This window comes from Scomber scombrus, chromosome 23, assembly GCF_963691925.1.
Source record: "Scomber scombrus chromosome 23, fScoSco1.1, whole genome shotgun sequence".
NCBI lineage: Eukaryota > Metazoa > Chordata > Actinopteri > Scombriformes > Scombridae > Scomber > Scomber scombrus.
Window position 1 is genome coordinate 18,287,548 of NC_084992.1, and position 19,555 is coordinate 18,307,102.

Sequence of the window (19,555 nt, forward strand, 5' to 3'; positions counted from 1 at the left end):
TCTGAACAGATGGTTGTGATGATGTCTTGCATTTTTTTTGCATTTACTGTAATATATTTGTCACATGACATGACTTTATGCTACTTGATGGATTGTATTCTCAACTAAAACACAGTAGTCATCCAATATCATGAGGTTGTAACTGTTGTCCAGGGTGTCTAATAATATCCCTATTTGATATGGTAAGCAGCATTATAAGCAGCCAGCTCTTTCAGCAGACATTATTAACATAAAGAGGACCAGGGGAGAGCTGCTTTCTCACTCCCACATGCAGCAGCCTGCCCCTCTGCTGCAGGGACACCGCTGCTATGCTGCACTTCTAGCATGACTGCTTCCGTGCATCAAAACACCAACTGCCCTGCCCTGCCTTTGCCTAAAAACCTCAGCAGGACACGCAGGCACAATTTTCAATCATAAACCTGACCTCACAAATCCGTTTGTAGTTTTGTAATGTGGAGGCGTGACTACTAATCCCCGCATCCTCAGAGAGTAGGACCGTGATTTCTGGGACGGTGTTGCCAGGGGGAAGGTGGCGCCTGGGACCTGTTGGAAATGACAGCTGAAGAAGGCGGATTGAAGCACAGGGATCAAAATAACAGTAAACGTAGAAGATAGCGAAGAAACTCACCGTGTAAAGGGTGTGTGTGTGCATGTGTCTGTTCGTGGTATTTGACGGACTTAGCCTGATAGCTAAAGATTTGACTCGCAATGCTAAAGAGAGCCGAGCTGAGTGCCTGTGGTGTGTGTGTGTGTGTGTGTGTGTGTGCGTGCGTGCGTGTGTATGTGTATGTAAGTATGCTTGTGTGTATTTTGTCGCTTTCGGTGTTTGTGTGTGTGTCGCTGCACATGTCTTCACTGTCCCCCAACTGTCACGTTAGCGAGCATGCTAATTTGATGAAGCTAGCCGGCTAATATTGGCTAATAAAAGAAATGAGCCGACTGTGGGCGAGGCACCGCACACCGAGCTTACCACTGCAAGTCAAATGGTCTGCAACTTCAATAGTGGAGCCGACATACAACCCTATCTAACGCAGCTCGGGCTCATTTATTCTCTTTTTTTACTCATTATTTAATTAGCCCGTGTCAACTGCCAGCCAGCTGGCGTTGCTAATTTGCTTTGCTATTAGCTTAGCCGCTAATTGACCTACATTGGTGGGGCAGAGGCCGTGTTGTCATAACACTCGACTGAGCTTTGTTTACATTGTAACTTTTTTGCATGTTATAACATTTTATACAGTTATTTAAACGTGTAAATAGACAGCTATACCATTTACGCCATGTTAGTAACCCTGTCACTGAAATAATGTTTATGCTCCTCCCTGTAAATTCTCTAAACTCTTACGCTGTTAACGTTGAGTACAATGTAAAGTCTATTTGAACCTATCTGATAAGGCTCAACCAACACAATATACAACACAGCAAAGAGGATAGAATATAATTATGTTCAAATGTTTTAGAAATACTCTTAAAACAGCAAAGATTTAAGTTTTGTTCAACTTAATCCTACTCACTGGGGTACCTGCAGACCTCAGAGGTGCAGCATATTATAATCTCACAGGTGTTTATTGTCATTCCATTTTTTCATGACTTTGTCAATCAGATTCTTCCTAAAGATTTAATATAATTGCTTTCTGTGTCTGTTTTAATTAGTGCTTTTTCAAAAATATCAATGTACTGGGCTCCTGGGGGACAACAGTGGCAAGCTGTGATAATGGCTGCAATTTATACTCAATTGAAGTATATATTTTTGTTTAACACGATATGCAAATCAGCTACAACTTTCGTAAAATAATAATAATCTGTTTTTTCTTCATGACATTTATTATAACTAATGATTTGAGATGAAATCTCATTTTGCTATGGTATTTTTGGGTTCCCTGGGGACCTCAGTCGGCACTATGTTAAATATGCTGGTAGGATGAATTTTAAACAACCTATGAGGTGTCAGATATGTTTAGGAGACAGACAGTGGGAGTTCAAATATAAGAATTAATGCAAAAACAGATTAAATGAGACTCTGCAATATACTGCACACTATTGGTAATTTGTGTTAGATTAGGTTATTAATATTTCAGTTCAATATTTCATATTCAATGTTTAACATGAGGTTATACTTAGTAACAGTATGGAGGCATAATTAGTTAATCAAATTGTATTTTTTGTACTTGTGTTACCACATCACATTTTCTGCTGTTTAAATGCTAATTTTGGTTGTTCTCTGATGTCATATGTTTGTCTAGAAGCGCGTATCAAAGTCTCATGATTCACACGAGGCTTTTGAAAACAAGGCAGGCATTATACAGCAAAGAAAACACACGCAGCCTCAACAGCACTAAATCACACTAAACACAGGCTGTGAGACGCATCTTGAAAACAGGTTCAAATATAGCCTTGTGTTTTGTTCCAGCGTGAAACAATAAAACCCTCAAAAACAACAGAGATTATTGGCGCTCTGACAACATAATTCATCGCTCAAGGGACCCATTTCGATTGTGTTAGTTGTAGGAATGAGGTTGTTGTGATGTTAAAACCCTGAATGTGTTGGAGAACAAACCTAAAACAATTTCTCATCCTTCGTCCTCACCTCACAGGGTTGTAGAGATGGACTCGCTGATGAGTGCGGTGGCGCCGCGCTCCCCAGCCCCCGCCAAGAAGCTGTCCGAGGTGGACTTCCGGTCCGGAGCCACCCTGGAGCAGCTGTCGGCCCAGGTGTCTGAGCTGGTTCTACTTGAGCAGGGGGAGTTTGGTGACCAGACCGCCTTAGAGGTCCACACCGCCAAGGACTTCATCTTCAACATGCTGGGTACGTCTGCAAACAAAAACACTGATTTATTTTACTCAACATTTTCATTTCTTCAACCCCCAAATGGCTATAAATGAGATCATGGACTTCTGTTTTGATTGGAGTATTTGTTAACTCTGAACCTCAGCTGTGATGGCTTTTGTTGAAAGCTTTAAATTAAAGTGCCTGTGATGATTAAAAGCTGGGAAGACAATGAAGAACAAAAAGAATTCTCCTCTTTTACTCACACTGAACCACTTACACACTTGTCCTCGTTATTTTAATGGAATGTGATCTTAATGCACTACAAGCCTCATCCTAGTAATTATTTATTGCTTTGAGTTAAAGTTACTGTCAATGAACTATTAATATACTTTACTGTGGTTGTGAAGGCAGGATTGCATGGTGGAAGTTACAAGCCTATCGCACCGCACCTCTGTCTAGCAATTAAAGTAAACGATCTTCTGACTAATAACGTAGTTTATCTCACCAGTATTTTGTGCATTACAGGGAAAGCATAAGCTCACCTTTATTTACCCAAGGTAGTGTCATAGAGGAACCATCAGCAATCTTTTTAGGGAACGCCTTGCACTCTTGCAACCAGTTTTGTCTGGGAGCTGCACAGTACAGTCTGTGTACTAGTGTTTTCCACTGACTGTGCCCTGACATGCTGCTCTGGCACTCTCATTAAAACCCATTCTAAACATGTAGCTTATATTTCAATGATGTGCCATTTATACTGGTTATACTGCTGTTTGTTGATACAGGAGAAATAAGTTTCCAGTGGTAGCTTTAGTGAATAATGAAGCTTCTACAGTACAGTATACTGAAAAAGAATTAAATAATGATGCTTTATGCAAATTGGTGCCAGAGATATTTCACTCTTAAAGCGATAGTGTGGATTTTTCTTTCAGCTCGACACATTTCAAATCTAAATCAACCACAGCTGTGTGTGTGTGTGTGTGTGTGTGTGTGTGTGTGTGTGTGTGTGTGTGTGTGTGTGTGTGTGTGTGTGTGTGTGTGTGTGTGTGTGTGTGTGTGCACTCCCAGACTGAATTCAGGCACAAAAAAAGCAGCAAGCTATCATTTAAATGGGATGGGATACGCTTCTTCTTCTTTTTTTAAGTCTCATTTTATGACTCAGGTTGTGACACAGCGCGCGTAACAAACATGATTAACACTATAGACTCAGCCTGCATCCAAAATGTTGGATCAGGTACAATATCTCCAATTTAATCCTCTGATAGACACATTTTCACACGCTTGTTATTAAAAGAAAAATTAAAAAAAGTCTCAAATGCAAAATTAGAGGCTTATAATTCGTGGCAGTGTGAATGTAATGATTTAAAACTTGCACATTTGGGAGTCTTTTTAATGGAGATTAGATTCTAAAGACACATTGGGATTCAAGCACACTCACTATAATGATTCATTTTTCACTGTGAGGCGGTGGGAAGTGAGACTTGCAAGTGTTTCAAATGAATTGTTTTTTTTTCAGTATTGACAGTTGTGAGTTGAAAAGTGAAGTGTGTTTGTTTGTCCAATAGGTGGCACTCTCCCCCCTCCCTGCTTCTGTCATCCCAGTTCTCTCATGTCACTGTCAGCCTGGGAAACAAAGCATGTTTGGCAAGCGTCCGGAGAGCTGCGTCCATTTCTTTTACAGCTTTTCTTTCGGCTCGCTTTTGTGTCTTCATTTTCCAATTTTTACATTTTTGCCAGTTCTCTCTCTCTTTCTCTCTCTCTTTGTCATCCTGTGTCACGCCTGTAAGAATAGAGACTTGCATTATTGGCTCCTCGCATCCTGTGCCTTCAGAATATCACAACACACTGTTTTACTCCTCCTGTCAAGTTCTTTGTGTCGGATTAGTTGACAGACAGCTGCAGATTTCACCCAGCGAGAAATCACACATAGATCTAAATGCTATCCAGACCTGCTTTTCTCATTTTACTACATCACCACATTCAGACACTTTCCTCATAAACTTTTAACCTCAAGTTTTTGTTTTGTTTCCGATTTCATTATTATTATTCTTTTATGATTCTATTGCAAAAGCCCTTGAGTTTCCTTTTAATCTGCTGTCACTCCATCTTGGTGGAGAATCTTCTGGTAAAGTTTAGAGGCTGCTTTCTGCTTTTTGGCATAATCACCAATGGTTTGCTTGTATTTTCATACTCTGCGCATCACCGCCTGCTGTGACAGCTCTGACTGTAAGAAAAGAAGAAGAAATAAAGAAAAAGTTTGGCACTTTGAACAGAGGAAGGCGGCTGGTGTTGGATTCTAGGAATATAAAGTAAAGTACATGGTGGTAGCTGCATTAGTAGCTCTACGCCTCTGTGGGCCCTGCTGTGGATAAAAGGCAGCTCTAAAAAGCAAATATCATCCGCCTGATGGAGGTGCCTTGTTACAGCATGCAGGCCTGCTGGAGGAGGTGCCTTATAGCTGCATAGGTGTTTGTGTGTGTGTGTGGATACTGAACACTGGATCCTGGGTGGTTGTGGCTGCTGTTTTATTTATTTATTTATTTATTTTTGCCAGGCTTTTATAAAGTTTGAGCTGCAGTGGGATCCCACTGGGCTTTGCGCACTGCCAGGGAAAAAGGAAAGAGAAAAGAGATTAAACTCACTCTCACACACATACACGCATGCAAGTGCACCCGGTGAATTTCTTCTTCATAGCCTGACAGATCCAAGAAGGGGCTCTTATTTACCCTGCGTTTGAGTAAACACTGTGGTTTGCCTTCAGGCGAGCCCGGTGGGGGCTAGTGTATATACATTTCTGAAAACCAAAAGTCTGATAAAGGCAGAAATAGACACACGCTGCCAGTGAAGCAGAAGATCTGGCGGTCTTAGATACAACCCCCCCCACCCCACCCAACCCAACTTTTCAGATCTTAAAGTTTGTTAGCCGGCTTGGGAGTGCAGTTCAGAGTTCATTGTCTCCCTGAAGTTGCCCTGAAACGGTTACTTTTCATGCAAGTTAAAAAAGATAAGTCATGAGCGCTGGTCTGTCTTGGCTTGGATTTTGACATTTTTATCGACGAAACAAGAAAAATAACCTGTTGCGTCAAATTCTGAAGAAGTTATGAGAAGAGATGCATCCGTTTAAATGGAGAAATACTCCTTTATCATCTCCTGTTACACCAGATGTTCAGTTTGTCCCACGTCGACCTACGCCTCTTGCCTTTTCTTCGAAGCATCTTACATCAGCTCCTTTTTGTTTTCCCGCTACTCTTCACACCACTTGACTGTACTAACATTTAGTCGTGAGCAGCGATAAGCGGAGGAGGTTAGACAGCTCCTGAGTTCACCCAATTTAGAAGAGGCTCGACTCAAAAGTTCACCTTGAAGCAAACGAAGCAGAAGACGTCTGTGTTTGTGTATGAGCGTTGTTGCGTGAAGTGAAGGCCTGAATATTTAGCGGTACCACTCGAGGCTGCTGTGATCACCGCAGATCTGAATTCACTTGTTTTACTGCAACAGAAAAAAGGAGGTACAGTCGACAAACATGTTTCTGTTGTTTGTTGTCATGTTACAGTCACATTTGAAATGACAAGTCAGTGGGGAAACAGAAATAATTTAAAGAGCTTGTCATTTATCATTTATAACTACCAATAGTAAACCAGTTATATGATGTTATTTTTCCCAAAATGAGACATTCTTATAATTGAGCCATTTTTCACTGCTATATTGTTGGGAGAAGACACAGCAGTACACACAATTACTGCAGAGTCTGATTTATTGTTGTGTGTTATTGTCCTTTTTTTTTAAAGGCGTGCAGCTGCCTGAAAAGATCAACAGGGTCACACAGAGTTGAACATCCAGAGTTTTGCATCAGACTTGAATATTTGGGTGCGTTTATCTGCTGCTGAACTTCTCCTCCCAGACATTTGAACCTCTCTATGGCTGCGCTAACTTCAATGTGATGGCATGCATATTTTAGTTCGGCGGGGAAAAAAAGAAATCCCTCTTGGTTAAATTTTTACCATCAGAGTGGCAACTTTACCCCGTGTGGGAAAGCAGCTCACTTAGCCAGGCTAGCGGCTGGCCCCTGCTAGGAGTGATCGGGCGTCTGGCCAGTCTCTCTCTTCTCTTTCTCCCTCTCCCTCTCTCTCTTTGCAACCTATTAACGCTGGTGGTCTGATGTGTGAACAACTCACAGCTGGATGCTGTTTCCTCGAGCTGAGAAAGGATGCAGGCCTGGCTTTTGGGGCCGGGGGGGGGGCCTGCTCCGGCTCAGTAATTCTCCATTAATGCCATTTTGGATTGGAGAGTCTTCATCTGGCAGCCGGGGCAGATCTGTGGCACTGCAACAGTAGATGACTGAAATATTTGTAACTGATCATTTCGGCTTTGTTTGTGCTCAGTTTTCATCAGCGGGGACGCAGCAGTGCCAGGCAGCACAGATGAGCAGCATCTTGCCGGCCATAAACTAACGGCCATTGTTGCTCACTGTCCACTTCTTTTTTTTTTGGCACTTAGCAGCATTAAATCTTAATAGTTTGAAAGCTGGCACATCAGCCAAAACGACCGCAATACACAATTTGCTTGATGTTAATTTACGTGAGTTCGCAACCTCTGTTAGCCGAAGCTGTACGACAAATTAACCAACAGCTGTCTGAACTGCTTCACACTAACGCACACACTCATGCAACCACACACAGGCTTCACATCACATCATTCATTTACCGTCTTTCGCGGTATATAATTTAATATGACTTTCAGAATTTGGCTCTTTCAGCAACAAGTGTTTTGACATCGCATGACATGTTATCTGCAGTCGTGCTCATTTTTAATAACCGGGGCTGACATTTAGATTTTTGCTCCTTCATAATCACACTTAAAGTATTCCTGGGGCGAAGAAGGAAAGAGTCATTTGGGTAGAAGCTGTCAACTGATAACAGTATCACATATGCAGGCTGTGGCTGTCTGAGCTGCTGGGAATAAGAAATCTTTAAAAATGTGTTTGTTTGCCAGACACCTCTTCACTCACAGACATTCAGCAGTCCTGTTAATTATTTTACATAGTCACCATCTGCTTTTTTAAATGATGCATTTTATTGCAACACAACTTAAAAATAAAACATTCAAATAACATTTCCAACAACAGGGTGGACTAACTCAATCTGGACCTGCTCACCCAGTGTGATGCCTATGTTAAAATATGTCTTTGCAACACGTGTGAATATCATCTAATCATCAGAGTATGAACTTTTATGACGGGAAAAGTAAAGTGTAGTCGTTTTTTTTCATTGTTAGCATAGCCGTGGCGCGCTGTGTGCAGTCAATAGACTGTATAAAAATAAGGTAAAGCTGTGGTGTCCACTGCGTACATGGCATGCGCTCTTAACCACTCGACCACCTGTGCGATAAGAGATAAGTGATTATTAAAATTTAGATCCTATGTTCCCACAGCCCTCCGTCCCACAGACATGTGGGGTGTCCTGGTACCTCTGTGAGGCTACGAGTGAAAGTCCCTCTTGAGCAATAATTTACAAATTAAGCACTGGGGCAGGCACAACGCCGTCCTGATTGGGCCTTAGAAATTTGGGAACATAGAGCTGTGGGAACATAGGGCCTAAATTTAAATAATTTCTTAGAAATGTGGGAACAGAAATGTGGGAACATAGGGCTGTGGGAACATAGGGCCTAAATTTAAACAATTTCTTAGAAACGTGGGAACATAGGGCTGTGGGAACATAAAGCTGTGGGAACATACTAAAATAGTTGCAGAGACAACAGAAAATTGCAGATGAACATTTAATATCCAGTAATTCATATTATAGACACTACCACAGACTATCTCTGTAACAAATTAGCAACAATTTTTCATATTGATCATTAAAAGTCCAGCCACATACTATCTTTTGACCCAGTCTTGTTGAACTCCCATTGTGATCTTCAAGCTTTCTAGCTGCTCACCGATAGTACTCCACATTGGCTACTAGGGCAAATATAAGGTCACGAGTTAATTACCTCATAATTAGTTATTATGACACCTAATTGATCTCTTTAGATGATTTTTCACTTATCTTTCCCCCTGCTTAATGGGTATATCAAAGGTCAGGATCAGTTGTAAGATGATTTCTTGAAAGTCTGGGCCACCCCACTGCCCAAAAAAAAGGTGAAACCGCCACGTCCTTCCTCTTTCAATGATAATTACCTGTCATTTAGCAGGGCATGGTATCAAAGCAGCGGTGAGGAGCTTCCTGCATCCTCTCTCTACCAATCAGATCAAATTGGAACTCCTCCATTCCTCTTTGTTTATTCTATTTCGGAGCTAATCTCCTGCCTTTGATATGAATTCATAAACAGCAAGGAGGCGGAATGGCTCACCTTTCGATAGCGGGGGTTGTCTGGGATTAATCCTGCTATTAGACGGCGAGGTGAGGCTGCCAGAGCCGGTTGAATAGTGGTGATAACATCCAGTTGGGACTATAGTCAAGAGAGAGATTTGTAACAGATTGAATTGCTGCTTTTGGAATGAGGCTGCCTTTAAGATTATTGTTACGGCATGCTCTGCTGTTGTAGTAGAGTTTTCTTGTCTATAACAGAGAGGTCACACAGAGTTCGAGATATCGTGATCACAATTGACTGGATATTGAGCAACTGAAACCGTAATGGCTCTAAAAGATAATTGAGTCTCTCTCTCTCTCTCTCTCTCTCTCTCTCTCTCTCTCTCTCTCTCTCTCTCTCTCTCTCTCTCTCTCTCTCTCTCTCTCTCTCTCTCCCTCCCTCCCTCCCAGCAGGCCGTTCCAGCAACAACACATAGAAGTCATCGGCTTATTTAGAGGAATCCCATTTTCCAGAGAGATTTACAGAGCTATTTTTGGAGTCTATCAGTTTAGAGTTGTGTGTGTGTGTGTGTGTGTGTGAGTGTGTGCGTCAGAATATTCTCACTTTGCTCCAGCTGCCATGAGAATGGACGTCTTTCTCATGACGATGCTGCTCTGATTTAGGGGATTTCACAGCAGCGTCACTTTGTAGCCTGATTTTTAAGCATGTCTGAATGAGTGTATAGTATAGATTAAGTGTATTCAGTGTAGAAGAGTGTAAGTATATAAACTGTCAAACCATAATTTAGGGCAGGGCTAGAGGAGAATACACGATTCTGAGCATTAGCAATAGCATCAAAATGTCACTATTGATTTTTGTTTTCTTGTCTTCAATTTGGGTTATAAGCTCGCTCGGTTTTAGAACTACAGTTACCATAATGGCGTGGGGGTCGTAAACAGGAAGTGCAACATTTCCATTAGCTAATTCACTGGGATAACAGTGGGCTTGTATTTTTGGAAAACTGACACTAAATGTATGCAGAATTAGTTGTTATGGCTATATGATTGCAACATGCCCATCAATATAAAGACAACTATCACTGGATTACTTGGATACTGAAAAACCTAAAAATCATGCTTTATCTCAGGCAATTTCTGGAGTTGTGCAGGGAGCTTCTTCTTTTTAATGATTTTGAAACAGATTTATGGTGCAATTTGCAGCTTTTTAAAACCTCTGATTTGTGGTCATGATACAATTGAATGAGCAGTGCAGAGTTTATCACTGGGCCCCATGATTTCTTTTTAAAGAAATGGGGCCTTTTAGTTGAGTATGTGAGACCATGCTGTTATTGATGCAGTTTAATTCATCAGTGTGTAATATCACACACTGATGAATTGAACTGTTAACAAACTCTGAAGACAGATGACAAAATGAGCCTGTGGTGCAAATTCATTTTCCATTGATTTTAGAGTCACAGTAAATTAGTTTATAAATAATGATGTTTTCATTATACGTTATGATTCATTTTCATACACTGCTATATATACAGTAAATGTGTTCTTTCTCAAATCTTGGACCACATTTCCCACAAACCTCATTTATCTCTGTTAGAAAAGAACGTTGATGCGTGTCGTCTTTCCCTTTTCAATTTAAATCTCAAGTAGAGTTTGTACAGTAGTTTTTCTGTGTAGTATTTCATATGTGGATGATGAAAGCAGGAGCTCAAACTGAGAAACTAGATTATTAAGGCTGAAATAAAATGCTGCATTATTTAGTAAGCAAAATAAATACCTCTTTTTAAAGCAACCTTGATCATTTCTAAATTTAAAGTAAAATGTATTGTAGAGGTTGCCAGTGGCTGCAGATCTTACCGGTGATGACTGTCTATGGTTATTACAACCATAGCTATCTCTTAGGATTAATGTTGTGATTGATGATCAAATCAGATATTGAACCCCCCCCCCCAGGCCTCATCTGCTGGGAGATTCTAGCAACAGCATCACGGTTGCTCCTTGATCATATGTGACTTTAAACCTCTAAGGCTCGGTTCATTATTTCAGTGTTGGTAGATGTGCAGGTATAAAACCTTTAATACATTATCATGATGCATGAATGTGCCCACCTGTCAACATATATTACAATTAAAACATCAGTACATGCACACACCCATCATGTAATGCCATACATGCATGTTTAACTTCAACAATGAATGACAACAATCAAATGTTAACTTCTTTAACAGCTGTTTTAACTCATACTACTACTACTACTACTACTACTACTACTACTACTAATAATAATAATAATGATAATAATACACTCAATTGGTTAAAAATTTTACAGTATTGATAACATAGAACATAAAGAAAATAGTAATGAGAGTTAAGATGGGAAAAAAAGCCTTCTTGAATAGAAAATCAAGAGAGAATTCTATAGCCATCAAATAGTGCAATAGGGTCGAGTCTGAAAATAGTTCATAGAAAAACTTCCTTCAAATGGAAAATCTGCAATCAAAGACATTTCTTACAGGATTAGGTTTAATCTGTGGCTGTGAAACCAGCCTAGACTGTCTCCATTCCAGCACTCATTCTCAGACTGTGTGTGTCTGCAGACATACATGTCAGAGCGTGTTCATGTGTGCATCTGTGCATCTGTGCGTGCTCACTGGCAGACACCCAGTAGAGTAGCGTGCGACTGTCATTTTAAGAGTTTGGATTTTAAAAGTTGATAATGTTCCTTAGAACAACCTCAAACTTGCTGCAGCCAGCGTGGAGATTGTAGAAGCTTCTCTAATTGAGACAGTTTTTCCCTCTCCGCTCTCCTCTCTTTCCAACTGAAGCCCCTACTGGAGAGATAAGATGCTCTTTATTCTCTTTCTTCATCACTGTTTTTCCTCCTCCTCGCCTATTTGACCCAATTTATCAGCTGCAGATAAAAACCGAATGAATCAGAGGAGTCGCAGTTTCAAACTCGTCGCCCTTTGGCTCCGTTCTTCGTTCTTCCCTCTGACGCGTCTTTTCCACTTTCTTCTCCTCTCTGGTCTGCACATCTGCCGTTTCTCCTCTCTTTTCTCCTTTCACTCCGGCTGAAATTTCAAGTTCAGATAATCGATTGGTCGCAATATGTATCGCGAGTTGCATGCACAAACCCTCACCTCAGATAGACGGGAGATGAGTTAAGAAGGTTGCATTTATTGCAACTACTAAGGTCATTTTCTTGTTTTATGACTTGAATGCTGGTGAAGCAGAAATAAAGAGGAGACCCAACTCTATTCTGTTACTGGAGTCAACTTTAATTATAACTTATTTATTATGAAGGCCAGCTGGGAGATGGATCTCTTGAGCAGTCTGAATCTAAGACTGTACTACTGACTTCTGCATTTTTATGAGAGAGACTCACATTTATTGAAGTAGGTTATATATAGTTCCATCATAAAGACATATTTTAAGCTCAGTCAAAGCTATTATAATAGTATGTATCTTATTGGAAAAGTTTCTTTTGGCTTTTAATTGACAGATTTTTGCTATGTACTACCTGACAAGGTAGAGTATATACTGGATTTCCAAGTCAATGCCCCTCCATAAATCCTACATTCATTTAGGTTATAATTCTTCGTTTTTGTACGGCTGTTTTTAGATAGATGATTATATTTTAGATATTATAATTTTTGTCAAACCCATTGAAATCAACAAGGGTAGACTAAATATTAGAAAGACCAACGCTCGAACAATGGTGAGTGTCAAACCTATCTTTGGTATTTCTGTACTGTAATGTGTTTTTCCTTATCGGCCAACAATGTCTGGCTACATTTGGTCATCCCATCCTCTGACCTCTACAGAGGTCTGTCTATTTTACCTAATATCAGAGGTATGAGCTTGAAGAAAGTTTCGGAAAGTTAAGTACTTTCTGCAGACTTGATGTCGACACTACCTGGAACTATCTTAACCACAGGGGGCTTCAGAGAGGCTGAGGATCTCGAGAAACTGCAGCGCTCTGGATAAAGTGCAATGGGAGCTCCCAGCCGAAGACTGAGCCGCATTCGTCTAGTCAGCGGATGAATGGAGCTCGCAGAGCGGAGATGAGCTGATTCTGCCGAGGAATAAAAAGATTCAAAGACTCACTGTCACATACTTCCTCTATTCTGTTCTTCTTTTTCGGTTGCTCCCCCTGTGGTGGCATCAAATGAGGCACTTTCATTTTGCTCCCCTTCAAAGCGAAGCACTAGGGAGATCCGCGTTAGCACATTTGACTTTGACTCCCGCTTTAGTCAGTGTTGCTCGCTTGTTTTTAGGTCTCAGGATGTTTTCCTTCAAACTGATCTACCTTTCTGATGTAAAGTAGCAGAAGATTGTGTGGTATTCCCAGGGATGAAAGTGTGAATTCTCCTTTTATTTGCTTGACACAAATGCTGTATTGAAAGTATTGGTGAATTATCATAAGGATTGTCCTAAGTCAACCACCTTAAATTATGTTAATTCATTTAAACTTCCAAAAGTGGAAGTATTGGCAGCATTTTTCACATCCAAACACACATTTAAGTACACAGACATAAACCTCTCCATGAAAACATCACATGGCACCCTTCCACCAAGGTTGTGTGGCCATGTAATTGGATGAGAGGAATCATGTTAGGAGCTTTGTGCCCCCAGCCTTGGCCTGCCAGCTCGGTCTGATGCCCCCGTTTCAGCTTCCCGAAGCCACTTAACTGCCCCAGAGGGATAAAACACACAAGCTCAAGCTCAAGCTCGTACAATCTCCCACCTGAGAGAGCGTTAAAGGTTTTAAAGCGTCCGTGTTTTTACCTTTTGACCCGCAGTTAACTAGCAGTTCGCTTCAGACCAGCACAGGTTTGGCTGGAGGATCAAACCTTTTCTCAGTTGCTCTTTTAAGCTGGCAAAACATAATTTACTTGACTCCAGCACTGTGGATCCCACGGGGGCCAGATCCTGGGTAGTTTACAACACAGCTAAGTAGCCATAAAGGGATTTGGAGTCTCAAAGTTTCCTCATGTGAACTGTTGAGATGAGGGCGGGGAATGCTTTTTTAGCACCCTTAAAAATGATGTTGCAGCCCAGTCTAAAATGTAATAAGAAAATATGAGACTTACTTTAACTTTAACCACAAACTTTTGTTTTGTGTTGATTGTAGTGGCCCCCTGTGGACAATAGCAATGATGTCTTCCCAGAATGAAGATTACATTACCAATGAGCATCACCATCTTGTGTATTAAAATCATGGATAGGCTTTGTGTTTATTTTGGAAGCGAGATTATTTGTAATTGTGTTTTTCTTTTTCTAAATGCAGCTGTGTATGTTTGTGGCTGTGTAACATTAATATCTGGATGGTGTGAAAAGTTCCTTATAGTTACTTTTACAATTAACTTACCAAACTCCAAAAAATGTGACCCAGGTTATATTCTTTAAATCATAACATGCAGGCTTCCTGTTGATGTATACTGTAAATCACAGTATAGCATCATTGTGTGAGTAGAGAGTACAGAGTACATGGAGCCACAGAAATGTGTCTAGCCCAGCGGTCACTGGGGGGGTTGTTAATTTCACACAAGTTCATGTGTCAATATTACTGTGGCTCGGTCTCATAAATATATGCAACACCTTTCAAAACAAACTAAGCTATGCTTCCAGAAATTTCCCTGCCTCACTCGCTCATCTGCAAGACCTGCAGTTTTTTCTGTCCTAGAGAGTCAGTGTGTGTACGGCGAGCTTGTCCGTGCATCTGAATATGAAATGCATTTTAATGTGTGTGTGTGTGTCTGAGAGAGGGAGTTAGAACCTTTCCGATCATTGCTCCTTGCATCAGTTCTGCTGCTGGAAACACATTTCTGCACATATAAAGGGCCTCTGAATATGAATATTGCTTTGTGTGATTTATTTCCTCACTCCTCCAACTCTTCCAGGCTTAGTCCAGAAGGTGGACCAGCGCCTCCCGGTGGCCAACGAGTACCTTCTGCTGTCAGGCGGCGCCCGCGAAGGCGTCTTGGACCTCAACCCCGAAGACTTGGGCGACTACGCCAAAGGGGCCGACTTCGACCTGGACTTCACCCTTCTGGTTCCCGCCTTGAAGCTCCACGACCGTAACCAGCCCGTCACCCTGGACATGAGACACTCCCCGCCGTGCCACTCGTGGCTCAGCCTCCGCCTCTGCGACTCGGCCATCCTGTCCCGCTGGGACGTCTGCTGCCAGGAGGAGAATGGTCTTCCCACTGAGGAAGACGACGAAGAAGAGGAGGGAGAAATGGGTAAGTAGCAGAGACCGAGACTAAAGTAGGATGATGATGATTGTAAGGGCAAAGGAAGGAAGGAACAGTGACTATAGAAAGTAAGAAAACGGTGAAAGAAGTAGGGAGAAGAGTAAGCAACAATGTGAAATAGAAAGATGAAAGGAGAGGAAGAAGGGAGTGGAACAGACAAGGATGAAAGCCACAGTGGCAGTGCAGAGTGGAAGTAATGGAAGCTGATACAATTTTGTCCATGTTTCACTGAGATAATTTGATGCATGATGTTATGATGCAATTTTACCCAGCGAGCTGCAGCGGACTCCCCGTGTCCCATAAACTTCCTCAGACAGGTGAACCGAGAAACGCTACCCCAGTAAATAAGCACTGAAACATTTATGAGGATAAGTTAACAATAGAAAGTTCAAAAGTACACAGCAGCTTTTCAACATCACACAGCAACATCGTTCTACCACACTCTCACCACTGTGAAACATCCTATATGAGAAGAAGTCATGACTATAAATCCTTTTAATTGGTTTGAGATTTGGAAAATACATTACACATATTTACTGGTCATTTCATAACATTTCCTACAAGGATTTCATTTTATTGTGTCGGTGGTGGCAGGATGCTGTAATTTAGTCAGGGCTTCTCTTCACTTTTAAAATCAGTTGATTAACTGTTTGGTCTATAAAATGTCAGAAAACAGTGACAAATAATCATCTAATTGCTTGTTTTGTCTAAACTTAACATTCTAAAATTCAAAGAGATTAATTTTACAATGATAGAAAACAGAGAAAATCAACAAATACTCACATTTTAGGAGCTGGAACCTCAATTTTGCTTGATAAATGACTTAAAACAATGAATCACTAATTGAAATAGTTTTTAATTTTCAGGCATTCAACTATGCAATTAATAGAGAATTTGTGGCTAACATATACCTGCGAAACTGCACTCATTTACAACAGCTGGGCTCTACAGTAACAGCATTTCACTGCACATAATGTTCAGTTTGTCTGAAAATTGGGAGTGCAGTACCAGTGACTCTGAGTTCTGACTGCAAGATTGGTAAAATAAATGTATCTGCTCAACACAGACTGGCAAAGAGAAGTACACAAACATTCAGTGAACAGCTGAATAATGTTTTACTAACATACCGCAGTTCACACAGGAATCAGTTCCCTATTGTTTCACATAAAACATACTGAAATTCTGTTTAGAATTAGTACCTACTGTTTCTTAAGTAGTTTTTTTCTTCCCGTTTAAACACCACAGTTGAATTGTAGTTGGTTATTATCTGCTGTATCCATTGAATAGAGATGTACCATAAAAACAGTAAATAATCAATAATTTGTTTTTGTTTTAATCATAGGACTTTACAGACATGTGGTACTAATGTGTGCAAAAAGTACAGAAACGAAGAACTTTGCTCCCTAAATGTTGGAGAGATCCAGTATTCAGCCGTCCTCTTCCTCCTCTCCTCTCTCCCTGCTCAGGTCCAGGCTCCATCCCCACGCTGTGCTCTCCTCAGTCTCTGGATGGATGCTACTTCTCTCCCAGCCTGGTGACGGACTGGTTCTGGGGGGTGGTGAGCGAGGCCGTGGAGGAGCTGAGGAGAAGCCCGCAGAGAGGCATCCCAACACCTGACCGCCTGGAGAGGAACGGGCCGCTTACCACCATCATCCTCCAGGTACCGATCAGGCTGTAGTCACGACACGGATATTTTTGCAGAGTGAAATCAACATCGGAGCAAATTGTAGTCAAGTGTTAAAATGATTTTCCAGAAATCACCTTCCAACAATATTTGACAGAGGAATAAAAATGCAGGACATGGCGATCTTGTTATATTCCTCCACTCTCCTCCCTGCAGGCAGGCTCTAGCCGGGTGCTGTACGACCTGCTACCTGTGGTGTCGTTTCGGGGCTGGCCTGCTGTGGCTCAAGGCTGGCTGACAGCCAACCACTTCTGGGACGGTAAAATCACAGAGGAGGAGGCCATATCTGGCTTCTATCTGCTGCCCTGCTGCTCCCCGCTGGGTGGCCGGCCTGACAGGGAGTGGAGACTCGCTTTCTCCCGCAGCGAAGTGAGGAGATTCTTAATGTTACTACCAAACATCAGCACTTTATCATCTTCTTGTTTTTTGTTTGTTTCTTTGCCATTTTTGTCTGCTTTTTCCCCCATTTCCCCTCTCTGTTTCTCTCCATTATTCCTTACCAATGTTCCCGTTTTTAATGAATTCCTCTCTTATTACCAGGTTCAATTGAAGAAGTGCATCCCCTTCCCCATGGCTCAGGCTTTCCAAGCAGCTAAAGCCGTGCTGGCTCGTATCCTGGCCCGTCCTCGCACAGGTCTCAGCCTCTACCACCTCCGTACTCTGCTATTCTGGGCCTGTGACCGACTCCCCTCTGCCTACCTGTCCAGCTCCGACCCCGACACCCCTGGCCGCCTCCTGTTGGGCCTCCTGGACGACCTCGCCCACTGCATCTTGGGTAAAAACTGCCCCAACTACTTCCTGCCCCAGTGCAACATGCTCGAGCACCTGTCCGACAGCCAGGCGCTGCTCGTCGCCAGGAAACTCGCCCACGTGCGCTCGGATCCCAGCGAGCACCTCCGGGCGGCTCTGGACCAAGCTCAGCAGGCGGGCCAGCTGAAGAAGGAGCTAGCGGCGAGCACCAACGGACACGGATCCCCCGGGCACCACCCGGCCAACGGCATCATCTCGCCTTCGGAGGACAAGCTGGCACAGCGGCTACAGCAGCTGGTCACGGAGAATCCCGGAAAATCTATATCCGTCTTCCTCAACCCCGATGATGTCACCAGGCCGCACTTCCGCATCGACGACAAGTTCTACTGAAGCAGAGACGCTGCAGAGAAGAAATGCGGGAATGTGTGTTTAGCTTACACACACACACTCTGATAATGCCGCCTGACGTGACTGATCTGTCACATCAGAGGAGACGGAGACTAAAAAAACCAGGCGGGTGTTTCTCTTTAAAACCACTGCAGGCCTGAAACTGAACACACTCCTGCTTACCATCCTGAGGCTGAACCATAACAGCAACAAAGCCCACTCGCTGCTTAACTGACTCTATAAACCAAAAAAAAAAAAACACTTCCATGTCCTACTACTGACACAATGACATGACGTCCAAGTTTTGACAGCACAACAGACAAGATGTCACCGAGCTGTTGCCACGGAGATGGCCCATTCCTAACGAGCTGGCCTTAACTAGACTTACGAGCCGACGCTACAAAGACAAAGGAGCCGGCTTTGAGTCATGTAAAAGAAGTCGAGTGAATTTGAATTTCACACAAAGAGCGCGTGTATGTGTGTATATGTACGCCTAAGTCTTTTCACATATTACTTACACTTCTAAAGACAGATGGAGAAAAGCTTCTTGATCGCTGCTTTTCTCCCCTTTTTACTTTTTGGCCCCTGATATCAGAGTGGGCGATGGCTGAGCTACTGTAAAAAGGAAAAACAAGGTGTGGCTGATGTAACTGAATGTAATGTTGTGAGAACTGCCGAGTCCTTGAACAAAGAGTCTGTTTTCTCTTTCAACTCCATTTTTTTTTTTTCCTTTCTTTTTTGACCCCCACGCCTCTCACGATGGCACTTCTTTTCACTTTTTTTAATCTTTCTCAGGTATTCACGACGCTCCTCCTTTTCATTTTAAACGTAAACAATTCCCTTTGAAGGTCTTTTATCATATTTCAATGGCGCTTACATTTCATCGGGTAATGGAGATGTACCAAAGAGTTAGGTTTGACTGAGCTGGTGTTGCAAAGAGAATCATACATCTTACATATCTAGAAGTCTTTGGTCTAACTTGATGAAATCTACCTGAAGTCATGTTCAGTATATCAATTTTCCTTTTTTATCCTCTGAAGGTCACACAGCATGTAAAATGGCAAAAATGTAGCGGTGAAATCAATTAATTCCAATGGAATGTGCAAAACTATCTAAATATCTAAAATATTATCATTATATCTTCTCAAATTTTGATAATTTGATGATTTTCTTTATCATAAAGGATTAGAAATTGCACATCTGTTGGGTTTATCCTGTTGAGTGGATGAAACAGGCAATTTAAAGATGTCACCTTGGGCTCTGGGACACTCTAATAATGGGTATTTATCACTGTTTTCTGACACTTTACAGACAAAATGATTAATAAAGATTATAATTAGCAGATTAATCAACTACGTTACCAAACTTCTACAACAAAATATTTCACGTAGACACACAGATTACTTTT

At 41.8% G+C, this 19,555-nt stretch overlaps 1 protein-coding gene across 1 annotated transcript; it reads left to right on the plus strand.

Moving 5' to 3' along the window:
• The first annotated feature begins 531 nt into the window (after positions 1–531).
• tmem102 (transmembrane protein 102) lies at positions 532–19,141 on the plus strand. The gene is made up of 6 exons (XM_062445129.1): positions 532–638; positions 2,592–2,803; positions 14,973–15,314; positions 16,793–16,986; positions 17,167–17,379; positions 17,551–19,141. The coding sequence occupies exons 2-6, from the start codon at positions 2,602–2,604 to the stop codon at positions 18,148–18,150; spliced, it is 1,551 nt and encodes a 516-aa protein (XP_062301113.1). The 5' UTR covers positions 532–638; positions 2,592–2,601; the 3' UTR covers positions 18,151–19,141.
• Positions 19,142–19,555: the final 414 nt, after the last annotated feature.

What these genes read in the sequence shown, in the direction of transcription:
- tmem102 (XM_062445129.1), top strand. Translation starts at nt 2,602, where the DNA reads ATGGACTCGCTGATGAGTGCGGTGGCGCCGCGCTCCCCAGCCCCCGCC. An exon ending in CTTCATCTTCAACATGCTGG is followed by an intron (nt 2,804 to 14,972) that starts GTACGTCTGCAA and finishes CAACTCTTCCAG; the next exon opens with GCTTAGTCCAGAAGGTGGAC. An exon ending in TTACCACCATCATCCTCCAG is followed by an intron (nt 16,987 to 17,166) that starts GTACCGATCAGG and finishes TCCTCCCTGCAG; the next exon opens with GCAGGCTCTAGCCGGGTGCT.